This window comes from Delphinus delphis, unplaced genomic scaffold (assembly GCF_949987515.2).
Source record: "Delphinus delphis unplaced genomic scaffold, mDelDel1.2 scaffold_452, whole genome shotgun sequence".
Lineage (NCBI taxonomy): Eukaryota > Metazoa > Chordata > Mammalia > Artiodactyla > Delphinidae > Delphinus > Delphinus delphis.
In genome coordinates this window covers 49,427-65,221 of record NW_027193073.1, presented here as the reverse complement: position 1 = coordinate 65,221, position 15,795 = coordinate 49,427, and the positions used below count along the sequence as shown (strand labels likewise).

The window sequence follows — 15,795 nt, the reverse complement described above, 5'->3', positions numbered from 1 at the left end:
CCATAAGCAGTACACGTGGGCACCAAGGGCAGATACATTGCCCTTCCTTGTGTAGGAACTAGGGCCACTTGTTGCTTTAATGGGCCAAGTTTGGGCTGGACCTGCAGGAGGGGACACCTTTGAAAAACAGCTTCCTAACTGCACTACAACCTGCTCTGGCATCCTGGTTCCACTCCCAAACCCCCCAAATCTTCAGCCAGAAAAAAAAAAAAGAAGAATGGATCACTGGATCGATGGGGAGATTTCTGTCTGCTCCTCCTACTGCCACCTCTTTCTTGCTATTTCCTGCCCGAGGAAACCTGACATCAGCCCAAAAGCATCTCTGGAAATGGGTAGGAGGGAGCCTTACACCTGTCAGCGCCAGAGAAGAAAGTGCGCTCTGCAGAGTTCTCAGTTGTTCCATCTCTTGCGATGAAAGGAAGAAAAGAAGCGAATCCGCCACAGATTTACTGGAGACCAGGGTTACTTCATCCGGCTCCGGCCACAGTAACCCCTGAAGACCAAAGATGCATTTCCATTCCCAGCATTTCTTGTTGGCGTCTTTCCCTACAGGCTAGCCCAGTGCCTGGCCCCGGAGAAGTCTCTGCGTAAAGGTTCTTTAGGTCATAAATCAGGCTCCTGTGTGTATGTGTGTTTTTCTTAGGAAAAACTGGCACAGACGAATTAGCAGTACAGACTGGGGTCTCCCTACTACCCTTCATGCTTGGCGGCATCACCTTCGACTAGCTCGCATTCTCCCGGCGCTGACAGTCCCGGCTCCGGACCTCAGGGTTGGAAGCAGTCAGCCCCAGCTAGAACCGCCCTGTCCGGGGCTGATGCCACCCTGTGCCTAGAATGCGCGTGTGGGTGCAGGCGGGCGAGCGAGCGGCTTCTACAGTGAGACCGAAGCAGGAGCTCAGCCTTCGCCTGCGACCTGCAATTCCTAGATTCCCTGGGGACCTCGAAACTCCCAATCGGAGGTACTCCCCTCCTCCACAGCCGCCCACCTATTCCCTCCCCCCTTACCTCAGCACTCAGCCCCTCCCTGCGTGATGATGCAAAACCGTGGGGAGGGTGGGCGCTGGGAAGGGTGGGGAGAGCCTGAGAGCGAGCGAGGGTGGGAGGGAGTGGGCGGAGGAGGAGAGGGAGCCGAACGCGCATTTAAAGCGATAGCCATGCTCGCTCTCTCCCCAGTGCTGGGCTGTTGGAGAGCTCGAGCTGCAAGCCACCGAGCGCGAGCTCGAGCGCGGCGCGCTGGCCGGGGAACCCAAGAGCGCACGGCGCCCCAAGATGGCAGGCGCCGCGGGACCCCCCACCCTCGCCGGCTGCCCTTTCCCGGGCGCCCCTACCCTCCTCGCCCGCAGGAGACCCTGGGCTTCCCCGGAGGAGCTCACCCCAAGGGGCCAGGACTCCGGCGAGCCCGCCACCGACCCCTCGAGTGCCGCCGCCACCACCGCAGCCGCGGGAGCAGCATGGTCCAGCTGGGGAAGCTGCTCCGCGCCCTGACTTTGATGAAGTTTCCCTGCTGCGTGCTGGAGGTGCTTCTGTGCGCGCTGGCGGCGGCGGCGCGCGGCCAGGAGATGTACGCCCCGTACTCCATTCGGATCGAAGGGGACGTCACCCTCGGGGGGCTGTTCCCGGTGCACGCGAAGGGTCCCAGCGGAGTGCCCTGCGGCGACATCAAGAGGGAGAACGGGATCCACAGGCTGGAAGCGATGCTCTACGCCCTGGACCAGATCAACAGCGATCCCAACCTGCTGCCCAACGTGAGGCTGGGAGCGCGGATCCTGGACACTTGTTCCAGGGACACTTATGCGCTCGAACAGTCGCTCACTTTCGTCCAGGCGCTCATCCAGAAGGACACCTCCGAAGTGCGCTGCACCAACGGCGAGCCTCCGGTTTTCGTCAAGCCCGAGAAAGGAGTTGGAGTGATTGGGGCTTCGGGGAGTTCGGTCTCCATCATGGTAGCCAACATCCTGAGGCTTTTCCAGGTAGGGGGGCGCTCCCTCCGGGGCAGAGCGCGCCGTAGCTCCCCGCGCTCTTTATCCTGAAGGCTGGCTTGGACTCCAGGGGTGCGGGGTCTGGTCAGCCTTCGCTCATTTCCACCCTGGAGATCCTGCCGAATCCCTCCCACCTCACCCGAGGAGGTACTTTCCCTGCTTGATTCATTTCCCTTCCATCTCTCCCCTGTCCGCGCTCCACTCCATCCGGCTTGACATTCTGGATTTATGGCCCCATTGACAAGAAACAGTCTCCGAAAAACAAGGCGATGATTTAAATGGGTTTGCATTCGAGTGAAATATGGTTCCAAAACAGGCTTGTAAAAGTGCCGGGCTCCTGTGAGAGCCACTTAGGCGCAAGGAATATGAAAGATGAGAAGACGCCTAGAAACTAGGCATTTCTCAACTCCCCAGCTTCCCTGCCCCAAGCCGCCCGACAAGCTGCAGCTGCCTTGGAAAATTTCGAGAAGAGCTTAGGGAGGCAGTTCTTAAACCGAAGGCTAGGTCTTCACCTACATTTGGACGTGAATTGCCCATTTCGCTCGGGTTGGATTTCCCGACCTGTAACCTGTCTCTGCGAGGGCATGGGGCGGAAGGCGTGGGGACTGTCCTCAAGCGGGGAGAAGCCACCCGCAGACGTGCCCCCAGGTGATTTGCTCTGGGCAGTTGTTTGCACCGTCTAAACTGCCTTTGCGATCCGGCCACTGGCAGGAGCCGGGCGATCAGCTTTCTACTCCTGCCAGCTCAGAGCCCGGAGGTGAGCTCATGCTAACTGCGAAACACAGTCGCTTTGTCTGCACCCACCCTGTGCCCATCCTTTCCCACGACCTCTCTAACGCAGCCCCCAACCCCAGTCCTGGGTTTTGAGGACGATTCTCAGAGCCAGACAAGAAGGCGCCTGGAGGGAGGCAGTAGGGTGCGCTGAGCAAGGCCGGGCGGTCCTCTAGCTCCGGGTGCAGGCGGGCAACGGCGGAAGAATGCGAGGACGGCGGAAGATGCGAGGACGGCGGATCGGGCCCGCTGAGCGGTGGGCGGTGCTGCAGTGCTCTCTCACCGCCTGCTCCCGCAGCCTCGGCCCCAAGGCTCCTGTGCCGCCCTGGGTATAGATGGATGGCTTCTGGATGAAGAAATTGAGTTTCAGGGTCTGCGTGACTATGGGTTCTCTTGTTTCTCTGTCTTTCTTCCTGTGTGTCTCTCTCCTTGTGTCTCTTTCTCCCTGCTTTTTTTTTTTTTTGTCTCTCTGTTTTTATGTTCTCCCTTTCAATTTCTGCCTCTCTTTTCCTTCTCTACCCCTATCTCCAAGTTTTTTGTTCATCTCTGTCTTGAAGTGATCCTTTCCTAATGCACAGCTCTCTCCCTGCCTGGTAGGACCCAAGCTCAGTTAGTCCCTTCTCCAGATGTTCTGGCTGACCCTTATGCTCCCCGTAGCTAAAAAGTCGGCTCCCTCTCTAGTGCCTTTCCTGAAGCATGTTGGGTTTCTGGAGGGGACTCCTTGTGAGATTCAAGCTGTCACTACATCAGCACCCAGGGGTATGAAGTTTGTGTTTGTGCCAGAAGGAGGGGTGCCTGTCTAAAGCTGCAGCCTGGTATGGCCCCTCTGAGCCTCTGAGCATCCCTAGCACCTGTTGAGTATGCCACCTCTAGATGTTTGCAAGGCCAAAAGTGCTTCTGGGCAGCCTTCACTTTGAGGTAATGCTTTCAGGAAGAGCCTGGGTTGTTGGAAGCAAAACCCAGAAGCACTTCCTTTACCTCTGAGCTTAAACTAGAGAACCTGAGGAGGCAGCGCTGCAGGGAGGATGAGGCCAGAGGTCACCTGAGAACCACAGGGGCAACTCACAGTATTTTTACTGGAGCTCTGGGGGTTGAAGGCACATTTGCTGTTTGACATTTTAAAAATTATTTTGGTGCCTTCACTTGGAGCTTGGGAGCTTGCAGATGGGCCTGCCTGTCGGAAAAAGAGTGAAATCTTAAAGTCAAGAGAGAGCTTGCAGACTAGGTGAAGGATTGTGTTTGCTGAAAAAGATTCCAGGGGGAGCTGATTCCTTCTCTGGTGTGTGGATCTGAGGCACTTGCAAGAAAAGAGAACGCTTGCCTTATGCTTAGTTCCCCCGTTCCCTGGGCTGGGAAGGAAAGGAACGGAATGCCAGCATTAGCAGTGTGCGTTGGGACCAAAACCATTCAGAGAAAACACTGTCATTTTCCTCTAATTTGCAAATTGCAGCTATTCATGTTGGATTGAACAGCTGAGGGAAAAGAGCCCCCAGTTTTCACCTGCATTTATTGAGAAGAGGCTGGTAGTAGGAGGGATGCACCAACTTGTGGCTTGTGCTGCAAGCTGGATATAAGCTTGGTGTGAGCATCCTGGTTAACCACTGCCCATGTTCAAATATACAGAGATAGATTCCAACAGTCTCTTCCAGTAGCCTTATTTTTGCGTGTGATCTTAGAAGCTCCTGGCATGTAAGTCCAGTCCCCAGTTTCCCAGCCTCTGTAAACCTGCAAAATGAATAGAGAGAATAGTGGAACACAGACCCCTTGTTCAAAGACACAGTCACTTTAGGGAAAGAGGAAAAGAACGGGTAGGTGAATCTTCTCTGGGATTGCAGGGTTCAGCTCAATGAAGACTGTCCTGTATAAAAGAAACTCCTCTAAATGGTTGAATTCTTAGCTCTCCAGAGATTTGAGTTTTCTTTTCCCCAGTCCCTGTGGGTTGCTGTGGGGAATGTGTCAAACCTATCATTTGAGATAAAAATTTATGGTGAGGTAAGCTTCTAGGCTGGGGGAAGGAAGACTTAGTGACTGAAATGGGGGATGCTAAGCACTGGGGGGCAGGAAGGAACAAGGAGCTAGCAATGGATGTAACAAATGCTGCAGCTGCCAGCAAAGCCTGGACTGAACTTCCTTCCTGAAAATGAGGACCCGGGCAAGAATGACCACTCAGATGTAAACAGTGTCTCTGACTGGGAATTCTCATCTGCCTGCCGGTGGGCCAGAGCTGAGCAAGTCCTTTCTCTCTCCTCTGTATGCACACTGAACTGCTTAGTAAGTGACATGTCAGAGGACAGGAATCATATTCAGTGGATCTTTCAAATCCAGGAGTTTGAGGCTAATGAAATTAGTGTGAGGCCAGGGCTCTGCCAACTAGAATTAAGTCACTGCAGCCACCCTGCAATGCATTTTCAGCCTGAAGGGAGCATCAGGGAGGAATTTCGGGAGATTTGTTTCGGAGCCTGTACAAAATAATACTCTCCTAATGCTAAGAAAGATTAAATGTAAATTAATATTGACTACGAGTAACATATTTAAAAAATAATCGCCGAGTGGGGGATGGCTTAAAGTGGAGAGATTATATAATATGGTGGCCAAAGAATAAATCTCCCCTGACCACTGTTTCATGGGCTATAAGTAAGATCTATTACAATGGAAAGTAATGGGAACGTTTTTATTCAAGGCTTCTCTGCTATTGACTTGAGAGCAAACACTCTGAGAGTATAAATTACTCTTGCTGTGTGCTGACTCTGAATGAACAATATTTCATGTGCAGTGACATGGTCTAAGCTATAGACTTGGAACTGAATGGCATCTGTTTCAATTGCTTTGTTCTCTCAAGAGCAACTAGATAGAAAAAAGTGGTCAATTTGACCCTTGTGGGAGCGTGTTGCAAATCTAAACCTGTGTCCCTCATACCATAAATGAAATACATTCGTAAATTTGTAAGTGTTTTCCTTCTGTTCATTGATGCTTGAGTATAATCTCAAATTTGGCAGCAACATTTTATACATAAGTACTTGGTTTTCTTCCTTTCTTCTTTCTCTTCCTCCTCTCTCTCTCTCTCTCCATCTTATGTAATTGGATAGAACTGGGCACCTAGGATGATGTGGTGTTACTATAGTGGGATTTTTTTTTTTTAAAAAAACAACTCTAACTTACCCTTTTAAACATTTCATAAATACAGGTGTCAGTGCCATTTGGAATAGTCTCTATAACAATTTCTGTCTCCACATTTACTGTGTTTCAGCAAATTTACCTAACAGATGGTGAGTGGGCAATTTTTAAAGGGGCATTTTTTAAAGAGCGGAGGGGGAAGGAATAGAGACAGGCACATACTATATTTGAAGTTACCTCCACGTGTATTTTATGTATGTATACCCATACAATTAAGAAGTCTTTGGATGTTTTATCTTCAGGAATAATTCAGATACTGGATTACTTGAATATCATAAACATTTAGGGTTTAACAGATTCGTTACATATAGACGTTGTATCATGGATTGAAAAGACCATAGCCAGCGGGCAGCAGCGGGCGAAGCGACCGAGCGGCGGCGAGGGCGGCTGGACGGCGGGTGCAGGGGTCCGTGCTTCCTCGCGGTGGAAGGCTGGGGTTCGCCAGAGACGCCAGGTTGCTCCGCGTTGCCAGGTTACCGAGCGCGTGCCCCCCGCCCGCTCTTCCGCCCGGGCCGCCCTCGGCGCCGCCTGAGCCGCGGTGCGGGCTGCGCGGGGCGTCGGGTCCGCGGAAGCCTGGGTCGGGGGCTGCGTGAGGGACTCTCGTCGCGCGTGGACACTGCGCGAGCGCGCGGGGGACGTAGGGCGCCGACCTGGGGCTCCCCGGCGCTCCGGCTCCGCTCAGGGCGCCCTCTCAGGGGCCTCCGGCGCGAGGCCCCCTTCGTGGTCAAGATGGCGGCGCCCAGGCGGGCCGCGCCGAGGTGAGCTGGAGCTGGGCCCGGAGAGGGGTGAGTCAGCCACGCCCAGGACTTGGACCCCGGGCTCGTCTCCCGTCTCCCGGGGAGCGGCGGGTGAGTGGGCGCGGCCGCGCGTAGGTTCCTCTCGTGGGGTGGTCAGCTTTTCGTGCGTCCGCAGACTTCTGTCGTCTGATAGTCAGATCTGGGGTGGCCCAGGTTGGAGGCGAGGGTGCTTGATTGGGGAAACCTGAGGGGTTTAAGGACTCTGTTGGGATCGTTTCAGACCCCAGCAAGAAGCTGAGCAAGTTTTCTCCTCTCTTCCCGGCTAAGTGTTCTCCCTTCTCTGAAGACGCCAGCTTTTCTGAATCGCCTTGTTCCCCGGGGGGATACAGTTGGTGGTTCTGACCGTGGAACGTAGGACCCGGCGCGGGGAAGCCTGAGCTGGTTCTAGTTACTTTGTTTGCAAAGCACTTGTCTTGTCTTTGGAATCTTTGTGTATATAACCAACGTTGGGAGGAGCCAGCGTTTTCTCCTCCAAAACACTGCGAGGGGTAACTTTATACGTAAGAAACAAGTGGGCGTTCACATCCATCTCTTTTCCAACCACTGAGTTTTGGTTGTGTTTCCTTTCTTTAAGTTTGTCTCGTTTTGAACTGATAACAAAACAAACAAACAAACAAAAAAACCATAGCCAGTTACACAAAGTATATACTCTAGTCTCAGTCCTGCCATTAATTAGCTATGTTACCTTAAGTCATTTAATTTTTCTAGGCCTCATTTTTCTCATGTGATGTTTTTTCTTTGGAAAAGTATAGTTTCTCGAAGTCGCTAATCTCTGTGTCATAGTTCAGCTTGGAGAAAACCTGTTCTTATCCAAACTCCATGACATTGTATTTCCAGCTCCAACTTTGGACTTTGAGTGAGTTGGGGGCAACTTTTTAAGGATATTTTCACACAGCTTTTTTAGTTAATATCAGTCTAGCTGACTTGTCATACTCAGCCTTTCTCTCATATTCTTTTACCAGTGTGTTCCTTAGTCATATATATAAAGACTGTTGTGGGAAAAATGACCTCCTGGGTCAGCTTACTGCATGGTCATCGACACAGGACAGGGAGTAAGATTCTGTGGATTTTACAGAAGCAGATACAGGTTTCATTTTCCATGTCCTCTCCCCTTTCATCTTACAAAAAAACAGCAGGCTTTTCTTGGAGAACTGCCAGATAATGCCATCCTGCCTCCTCAGGGGCACCGGGGATGAGTCGCCCAGGGACTGAACTCCAGTAAAGCAGGTGATTGGCTCATGGGTAGGCGTCTGACCTCGGCTAAGTCTATCAGACTGCTCCCCAGGACTTTTCTCTCAGAGCAAAATGGAAGAATTGTCTTTTCTCTCTGGAATTTCTAAGCTGGGGAGATATGACTCTGGGACTCCCAGTGACCATCCAGCACAAGGAGAGACTTTCTGTAAAATAAAGTCTTGCAGAGGTAAGCAGCGCTGAGGGATGGAGAGAGAGCTGGAACCCTGCTGATACTCTGGAACGTCCAGATCCAACTGTATCTGAATATGGCTGCATCCCTGAATTTCTAGTACTTGTTTGTTGAGTTGGTTGTTGTTGTTTGGTTTTTGTTTTTAAATTTCCTTTGACTATTTTGAATTTGTTTTCAGCCATGTGCATTTGAAAGCATCATAGCTAAAAGAGCTAATTTCCTACATTAATGTCAGGTTTGCTGACTGGCATTCCGTAAGTGAAAAATCATATCCGCTATTTTCTTTAAATAAAATCCTTCTAGCTCAGGTTTGAGATATTCAAAACTCTGCCTCCTACCCCCCTCTTTCCAACATTTACTGTATCACCTTGAAGCATTTGTGACCACATCTTTCCCATCTAGACGCAGTTGAGAGAGAGAGCAAAGACTTCTGATATAAACTGCAACCTATACGCCTCCTACCTGGAAGCTTTAGAACATACTTGATTCTTGTCATTCAAGCAAATCTTTTGTTGTTGTCTCCAGGGCACAGAAGCATTTTCATGGCATAATGGAGTACAAAGTACATTAAGCCTAACTCTACTTCTCACCCTCTTTTACTTTAAATAGGCAGAAAAGAACAATCTGAAACACATTTTCCCAACAAATAAAATACATATATGATTATGTTTAGAAGACATTTATGCAACATATAGTCAGACTGATTAATTAATGGACCTTTCGCCAATTGGCACAGTAAATATATATGTTCAATGTGCTTAATTAAAAAGAAGACAATAACATATTTTTACAGGTTAATTATCTGAGAAGAGTATTGTGCCAGCACACTTGATACTACAGTATTTCATGTTTGACAAGTAACCTTCTTTCAATTATATTTACTGCTAAATGTTTCTTGGATCAAGCTATTAAATTATAAGGTCAAAAGTAAAATGATATGAAATTACAATGATAAAGGGACACATATCCCACTTTATGAGAATAGAAGTTCTAATTTCTTTTCAATACTACTAGTAGTGACCACAATACTAATTTGAGCCCTTACTATGAGCCACTGTGCCCATATACATTTAGTTCTTACAGTAGTTCTGCAAAGGGCATATAATAATCCACAGTGTAAAGCTGAAGAAAGTGATTCTCATAGCTGAAAGTCACATAGCTGGTGAGTGGCAAAGTCTAGATTCAAACTTAGAGTCGTCTGACAATGCCCAGGTTGTTGACCACTATGTACACTGCTCAATTGTTGCACCAATAAAGAAGGGCTTGAAATAATTATAGATTTGCCTACCCCGAAACTGCAGTGATTTAAAGACATCAAAGTTGCCAGTTGCTTAACCACATCTACTTACAGTAAGAAATTACATTTTATTTCATTTCTAAAACAAGATTAATTCTGCAGGCCCATCGAAACTTGAGCACACAAATCCTACCTCCAAATGAAAGATGCTTGTTTTCCATTATTCAACACATGGCCCTGTACAGAGGCAATAAATATATAGTAGAATTTTCATTCAAATAAGTGAGAAGAGAGGTTTCTTCTTGTCCTGATTCAGTGCCCATCATTATGGATTATGATGGCTCTTCCCAAACTTTACTTCATTCCCTCCACTCTTTCTACAAAACTCCAGTAATGGAATCCATCATTCAGATGTATGTGCAAAGCGAAAGGACTGTATTAATACAGTTGCTGAAAGTCAAGTTGATAGAGCACAGGAAATACATCCTAATAAATGCAACATTAATGTTTGTGTGGGCCTTGGAGTGAGGGGTAGAAGAATTTTCAGTTTAATGGAATATTTTGCCTCTTGCTATGAAAGTGCGGCTTAATAGTCTTGTAATTGGTCATTTACAGAATCCTCCATCTCTGGGTTTCATGCTTTCTTTACTCTGCAGCTGTTGATTCCTTCTCTTGTTCTGGATGGAAGAGAGCCACTTCAAAGGGCTCAGCCTGCCTTTTTGTGTTATTGTTGAGATGAAGATATTTCCATTTATTAAAGCACACTATTTAAACATTTTTATCATGTTTTAAACTTGACTGTGTTCTGAAGGTATGAGCACAGGCAGACATAATGGGGGATGTTTTCCAGGAGAAAACATACTCTTATCAAAGGAATTATCAGAATTTTCATGTATGGATTGAGAATCAAATTCTGGAGTTAGACCTGAATTTAAATTCATACTCACAACTTATTACCAGTCTCATCTTGATCAAACGGTTACCACACTTCTCATCAATTTCCTTATCTTTGAAAGCGGAATAAGAGAAGTATGCCTGGTGGAGTTACACATCAAGCTCATCTGATAGAATATTCATAAGGATTTTGCACAAAATGTACATGGAAATATTTTAGCACCGAGTTTAGCATGCGATTCGTCTTCAATACATTTAAGAGCTATTATTTTATTATTATTATGCTATCACTAAATATCACTATTACTTAAATGTCATTATTGCTAAAATTGCTGTAAAATTACCGCAATAACCCATGATGAATTCCCCTCTTCTGTTTCCTTTGTTTAAATGGAAAATATATATATAGATCTAGACAGAGAACACTTTAGTGATCCTATTCAGTGGAGTGAGAATTTCCATGGCACTGATTAAAACAAATCCTGAATTGCATGGACTTAAGATAGCAGAGGGGGGCTTCCCTGGTGGCGCAGTGGTTGAGAGTCCGCCTGCCGATGCAGGGGACACGGGTTCGTGCCCCGGTTCGGGAAGATCCCACATGCCGCAGAGCGGCTGGGCCCGTGAGCCATGGCTGCTGAGCCTGGGCCTCCGGAGCCTGTGCTCCGCAACGGGAGAGGCTGCAACAGTGAGAGGCCCGCGTACCGCGAAGAAAAAAAAAAAAAAAGATAGCAGAGAGGCTAAGAGATTTGAAGTTAGACATCCCCAAGTGTGAATTCTACTGTGACCCTCTTCTAGCTCTAAAACCTTGAGGAAGTTACTTAAACTTTCTGAGCTTTACTACTAGTTTCCTCATCTGTATCTTTTTCAGGACTATTTATCAAGCATCTTCCTGTTCTCTATGCTTGGACGTATCAATGAATAAATTAGACAAGAGCCTTTGCCTGCGTGCTTCTTCTTGCATGCTTTCTCCCTCCTTACACTCTCGTGTGGAAACGGATGTTATAAATAAATTCTATGCTTTGTCACAGGTTGATGGGCGCTACGGGATAAGGAAAAGGATGTGAAGCTCACTGAAGAGGCTTGGGTTGGGGGTGCTGGAGGCGTGTACAGGTAGGTTCTGATTTTAAATAGGGTAGTCAGGGTGGATTTTATAAGTTGACATTTGAGCAAAGACTTGAAGTGAGGGAGTTGTCAGAATGTATGATGGGGAGACCACTCCCTGGGAGCAAGAATAACCAGTCCCAACACTCTAAGGCAGAAATATGCCAGGCAGCTTGGAGGAATATCAAGGAGGCCACCCTGGCTGACTTAGTCAGTGGGGAGGAAGAGACAGCAGGAGGGCTGGAGGTCGGATATGTGACGGGATGGATTGGGTAAGTCCTGGGAGGCCATCACATGCATTGTGTCTTTTACTCTAAACGTAGGCAGCCAGGGACAGGATTTTAGCCGAGGTGTGGCATGAACTGTCTCTTGTTTGAAAAGCATAGCTCTATCTGTGGTCTTGAGGATGTGGGGAGAGAGTGGAGTCAGGGAGAATCTCGGGAGGCGACTACAGGATCCTCGAGGTCTATGTTGTTGGCCTGCACCAGGCTGCTAGTGGCTGGTAATTCTCAGAAGTGGCACATTGGGAAGGTTGTGACAGCATTTCGTGGTAGATTGAATGCAAGAATGGAAAGGAAGAGGGGGTCAAGGGTGAATTCGAGATTTAGGGCCTGGGGAACTGGAAAGGTGTGGTTACTGTCACCTAAGATGGAAAAAGTTTGGGGTAGAGCATGTTTGGGGGATTAAAGACCAGTTTTGGAGGTATAAGATTTGAGATGTTTTCGTGACATCCAAGTAGAGATGCTGAGTACACAGTTGGATACACAAGTCTGCAGTTCTGAAGAAAGGTCTAAACTAGAGATACACTTTAATACCATGGAGATATTAAGAATAATTACATGGAAGCGCTATTTTAAAGATAAAATGAAGTAATTCAATTAGCACTCTGTCTTCTCAAAACATTTAATAACTGTTAGCTAAAATAATTACCTGAAATGAAAAAATACCTATAGTTTCTTTTGTTGTTTGCAGTAAAAGTGAATAAAATGTCACAATTATTTTAATAGTATTTGTGACACAGTAGTTTTAGTTAAGACACCATGACTACAAACATTTACAATAAACCTTTCAGTCTCCTGCTTTTCACTCTGATAGGGTACTTGGAACCATATTTTGTAAGGTTTAAGTTAGTTGTCATAGGGTACCTCTTTAATTAGAAGTAATTCAGAACTGCCTAGTTCCATGCAGTTTTATATACATATATGTATAATTATTATTTTATGATTTATCAAACTCAGTTGAAAATTTGCATCACTGATATACATTAGAATTTAAGCATTTACCCAGGTACTCAAGGAAAAAAATGTACTTGTCTTGTAATTTCCATAGGGGTACTTACTTTCACATCTTCCCTTCACTTTGCAATTGCAAACATGGCAGGGGAAATATTATCTTACTGGTCTTTGAGTTCCCCTTAGCTATCTGCAAGTCCTTAAACAGCCTTTGTGGCTTAACCAAAATTCTCTTCCATCTTCATTCCGCTAACAGATATTGGTCTAAGCATGTACTTACACTAAAAAATGCATGACCACGTTGTCTCTACACATCTATAATTTTATGTTAACACTAACATTATGTAAGCTATACTTTAATTGTAATTATAACAGATTTTATGTCAACACACATCCATTTCTAGTGTTCATCTGATGTTCAAGGGGAGAGCAGCATGTCGTAAATTTTATCAAAATATAACATCTGAAGAATAGAACAGAGGGTAATTGTGTAATTCTGTATTCACTCTAATTAAGTTCAGTGGAGTTGGCATAATAGAATTAAGATGAAAGAAAAAGACATCGAGGTACCATGGCTCCCTCTCCTAACACACCCTTTTTGTATCCGAGAGCAGAGACTCAGCACCTTTCTGTACCGAAATGGAGACAGGAAGAGGCCAGAGGATGAATGACAGGCACGAATGAGGTGGAACTTTGAAGAGCAACATGGAAATGAAATACTTCTTTTGTATTTGGTAGGTGGGGAAAATGTACCAGCGTGTATGCCTACTGGGACCACGTTTTCCAGAACAGTTAAGCCCAGTGTCAACTATGCTGTCCCACCTTCCTCGTAAGTAGGAACATCCTGTTACTTGAATCTTTGCTTCCTGTTTCTTGATAGCTGGTTGAGAAGATTATCACAGGAACTGCATCTTGTTAGCAAATACACTGTTTTGAAATGATTGACACTCACTGAAGAGTGGCAACTCCAAGCTTGCTCTCTCTTGATCTTGGATTATTTAAGTCTGGAGTGCAGGAGTGGGTTATGGGGAAAGACCATTGGAATTCTTATGTCTTCAGCATAATGGTTATAGCATAATGGTTAGGAGTGTAGGTGCTGGTTCAAATCTCTGCTTTCCACTTGCTAACCATATGAGCTTGGGCAATTTACCTGATTACCTGAACCTCAATACTCCTGCCTATAAAATGATGTTAATAATATTTCATCCTCATAGACTTGTTTTCAATGTTAAAATGAAGTCACTTACACCAAGCACTTAATACAATGCCTAGAGCATAGTAAAGTCTATTATTATTACTATTACTACTACTAATACTATTATTACTATTACTGTCACGATGCCAGGTGCTATTTTTCCTATGCCTTATTCCATTATCTTCTGCCCTGTCCCCCCATTTCTGTCTTGTTTCTGTACAAGGGTAGGTTTGTCACAGAGCATTTTCTTTCCCTAGTGTCTGACTCTTAGTCATCAAGGTGACTGGTCCACGACCCGGCATTCATTGCTGCTCGTTGAAGCAACCCGTTTTGAGAAGGGGAGTTGGATATTGATGCCAAGTTGGGTCAAGGAGAGAGAATTTTCTCTCTTCGGCACTCAGCTAAGTGAAATATTCAGGCCTCAGAAGGAGAATCAGGCAAAGGGCAACATGCTTAATTTCATACCTTAGTGATTAAGAACAAGTCAGACAGGCTGGATTTGAACTCATTTCCGTCATGTACTGACAACGGGATCTTAGGTGCTTTTGTAACCCGTCTGAGGCTCAGTCAACATCTGAAAGAGATGAATAACATTATCAGGACCTAGCGTATAGCCTCGTTGTAATAAGTGAGTAAATCCTTTTAAAACGTTCAGCACGTTGTTTGGCATATAAACACTTAATAAAATTTAGCTTCTTTGACTACTGCCGCTGCTAATATTATTAAGTAGCTGAGCAGATCCGAGGCCCATTTTTTTCTTAGATTGCACATAATCATTTGGACAACGAGCTCACATTGATCAACCGTTGCTTATATATAAACCCCCATGAACCCAAAGGTGCTTTAACTGTCTCCCAGTCAGAGCCTGTTCTGGGGGCAGAAGCAACACCGGCACTACCCCCGTCATCTTTGCCTTTATTGTCACTACACTCGCCTGCCGTACTGAGCACTTTCTGTTTGCCAGGCACCAAATTTAGCCCTGCGTATGCACTATATCATGTAGTTCTCACACTCAGGTGGGAGACATTATCATCGTCCCCAATTTTCCGATAAAGACGCCGAGGTGTTGGAAAGGTAAGAAACTTGACCCACAGCAAGAGATGGAGCCGGAGTATTCAAACCCTTCTCTCTGACCTCAAGAACCCTTAAATATTAGCATACTAGTACATCCTGGTAAGAAAATCTGCTTCCAGCCACTCTGGTGAGAGTAGAAATGATTCTCAGTCCCCACATTCCTCTATTGCCCATGCCACCCTAGCCTCAGGACTAGGTGGGAAAGGAAGTGATCTCTTCAAAGAGCAGCCAAAGGGAACCTACTCCCTTCTGCCTTTTCGTAATCAACTAACCAATATTTTATTTCCTTCTTAAGAGTCCCCACGTGTTCCTTTTGGTACTTAGCTTGGCCTTTTAGAATTCTGACATTCTGTACATGACTCATCCGCTGTATTTCATGTTAATTTATTGAGGTCAAGTATAGGGTCTTACTCATCCTGAAGTCCGGTTATCCCCTGTCACATCTAACTCTGTTCTTTTCTTCTTGTAGGACATCTGCAGATATTTATTTGAATTTTGTTGAATTGTTCTCATCAATAGTACATTAAAAGTTATACAGAAAGTGATTTCTTATAAGGAAAACCATCTAAATAGATTTCTAGCTCTTTACTTTTTATAGCACTATTGTAGAGATTATAGATCTCCAGGTAATATTTTTTAGATTGAGTTCTTCATATCATCTTATTTTTACATATAATGATAAATCTGAATTTTCTCTATCAAAGCTCTGAGACTTCACTGGCTTATAACTTAGCTTGTTGATATGTGTTGTTGACTTTTCCATTTACAATGATGTTTGATCCTGGTAAGGATGGGGCTGGGTGGGAAGGTACATCTTAGGGCCATCAATTGGTTTTGTAGAGAACTAACAGAAAGATCTAAAGTCTCATCATATTTCTGCAGAACTCATGAATCATTTTATTATAATTCCATTCATTC

The 15,795-nt window shown here is 45.9% G+C and overlaps 1 protein-coding gene across 1 annotated transcript in view; it reads left to right on the top strand.

Annotated features, from left to right (window-relative positions):
- The first annotated feature begins 1,135 nt into the window (after positions 1 to 1,135).
- The window catches only part of LOC132419368 (metabotropic glutamate receptor 7-like), a 58,547-nt gene continuing 43,887 nt past the window's right edge, over positions 1,136 to 15,795 (top strand). The window contains exons 1-3 of the mRNA XM_069540399.1: positions 1,136 to 1,970; positions 11,304 to 11,385; positions 13,223 to 13,437. Of these exons, the coding sequence (XP_069396500.1) occupies positions 1,155 to 1,970; positions 11,304 to 11,339 (852 nt within the window). The 5' untranslated portion in view covers positions 1,136 to 1,154 and the 3' untranslated portion in view covers positions 11,340 to 11,385; positions 13,223 to 13,437. The remainder of the gene's footprint in view (positions 1,971 to 11,303; positions 11,386 to 13,222; positions 13,438 to 15,795) is intronic.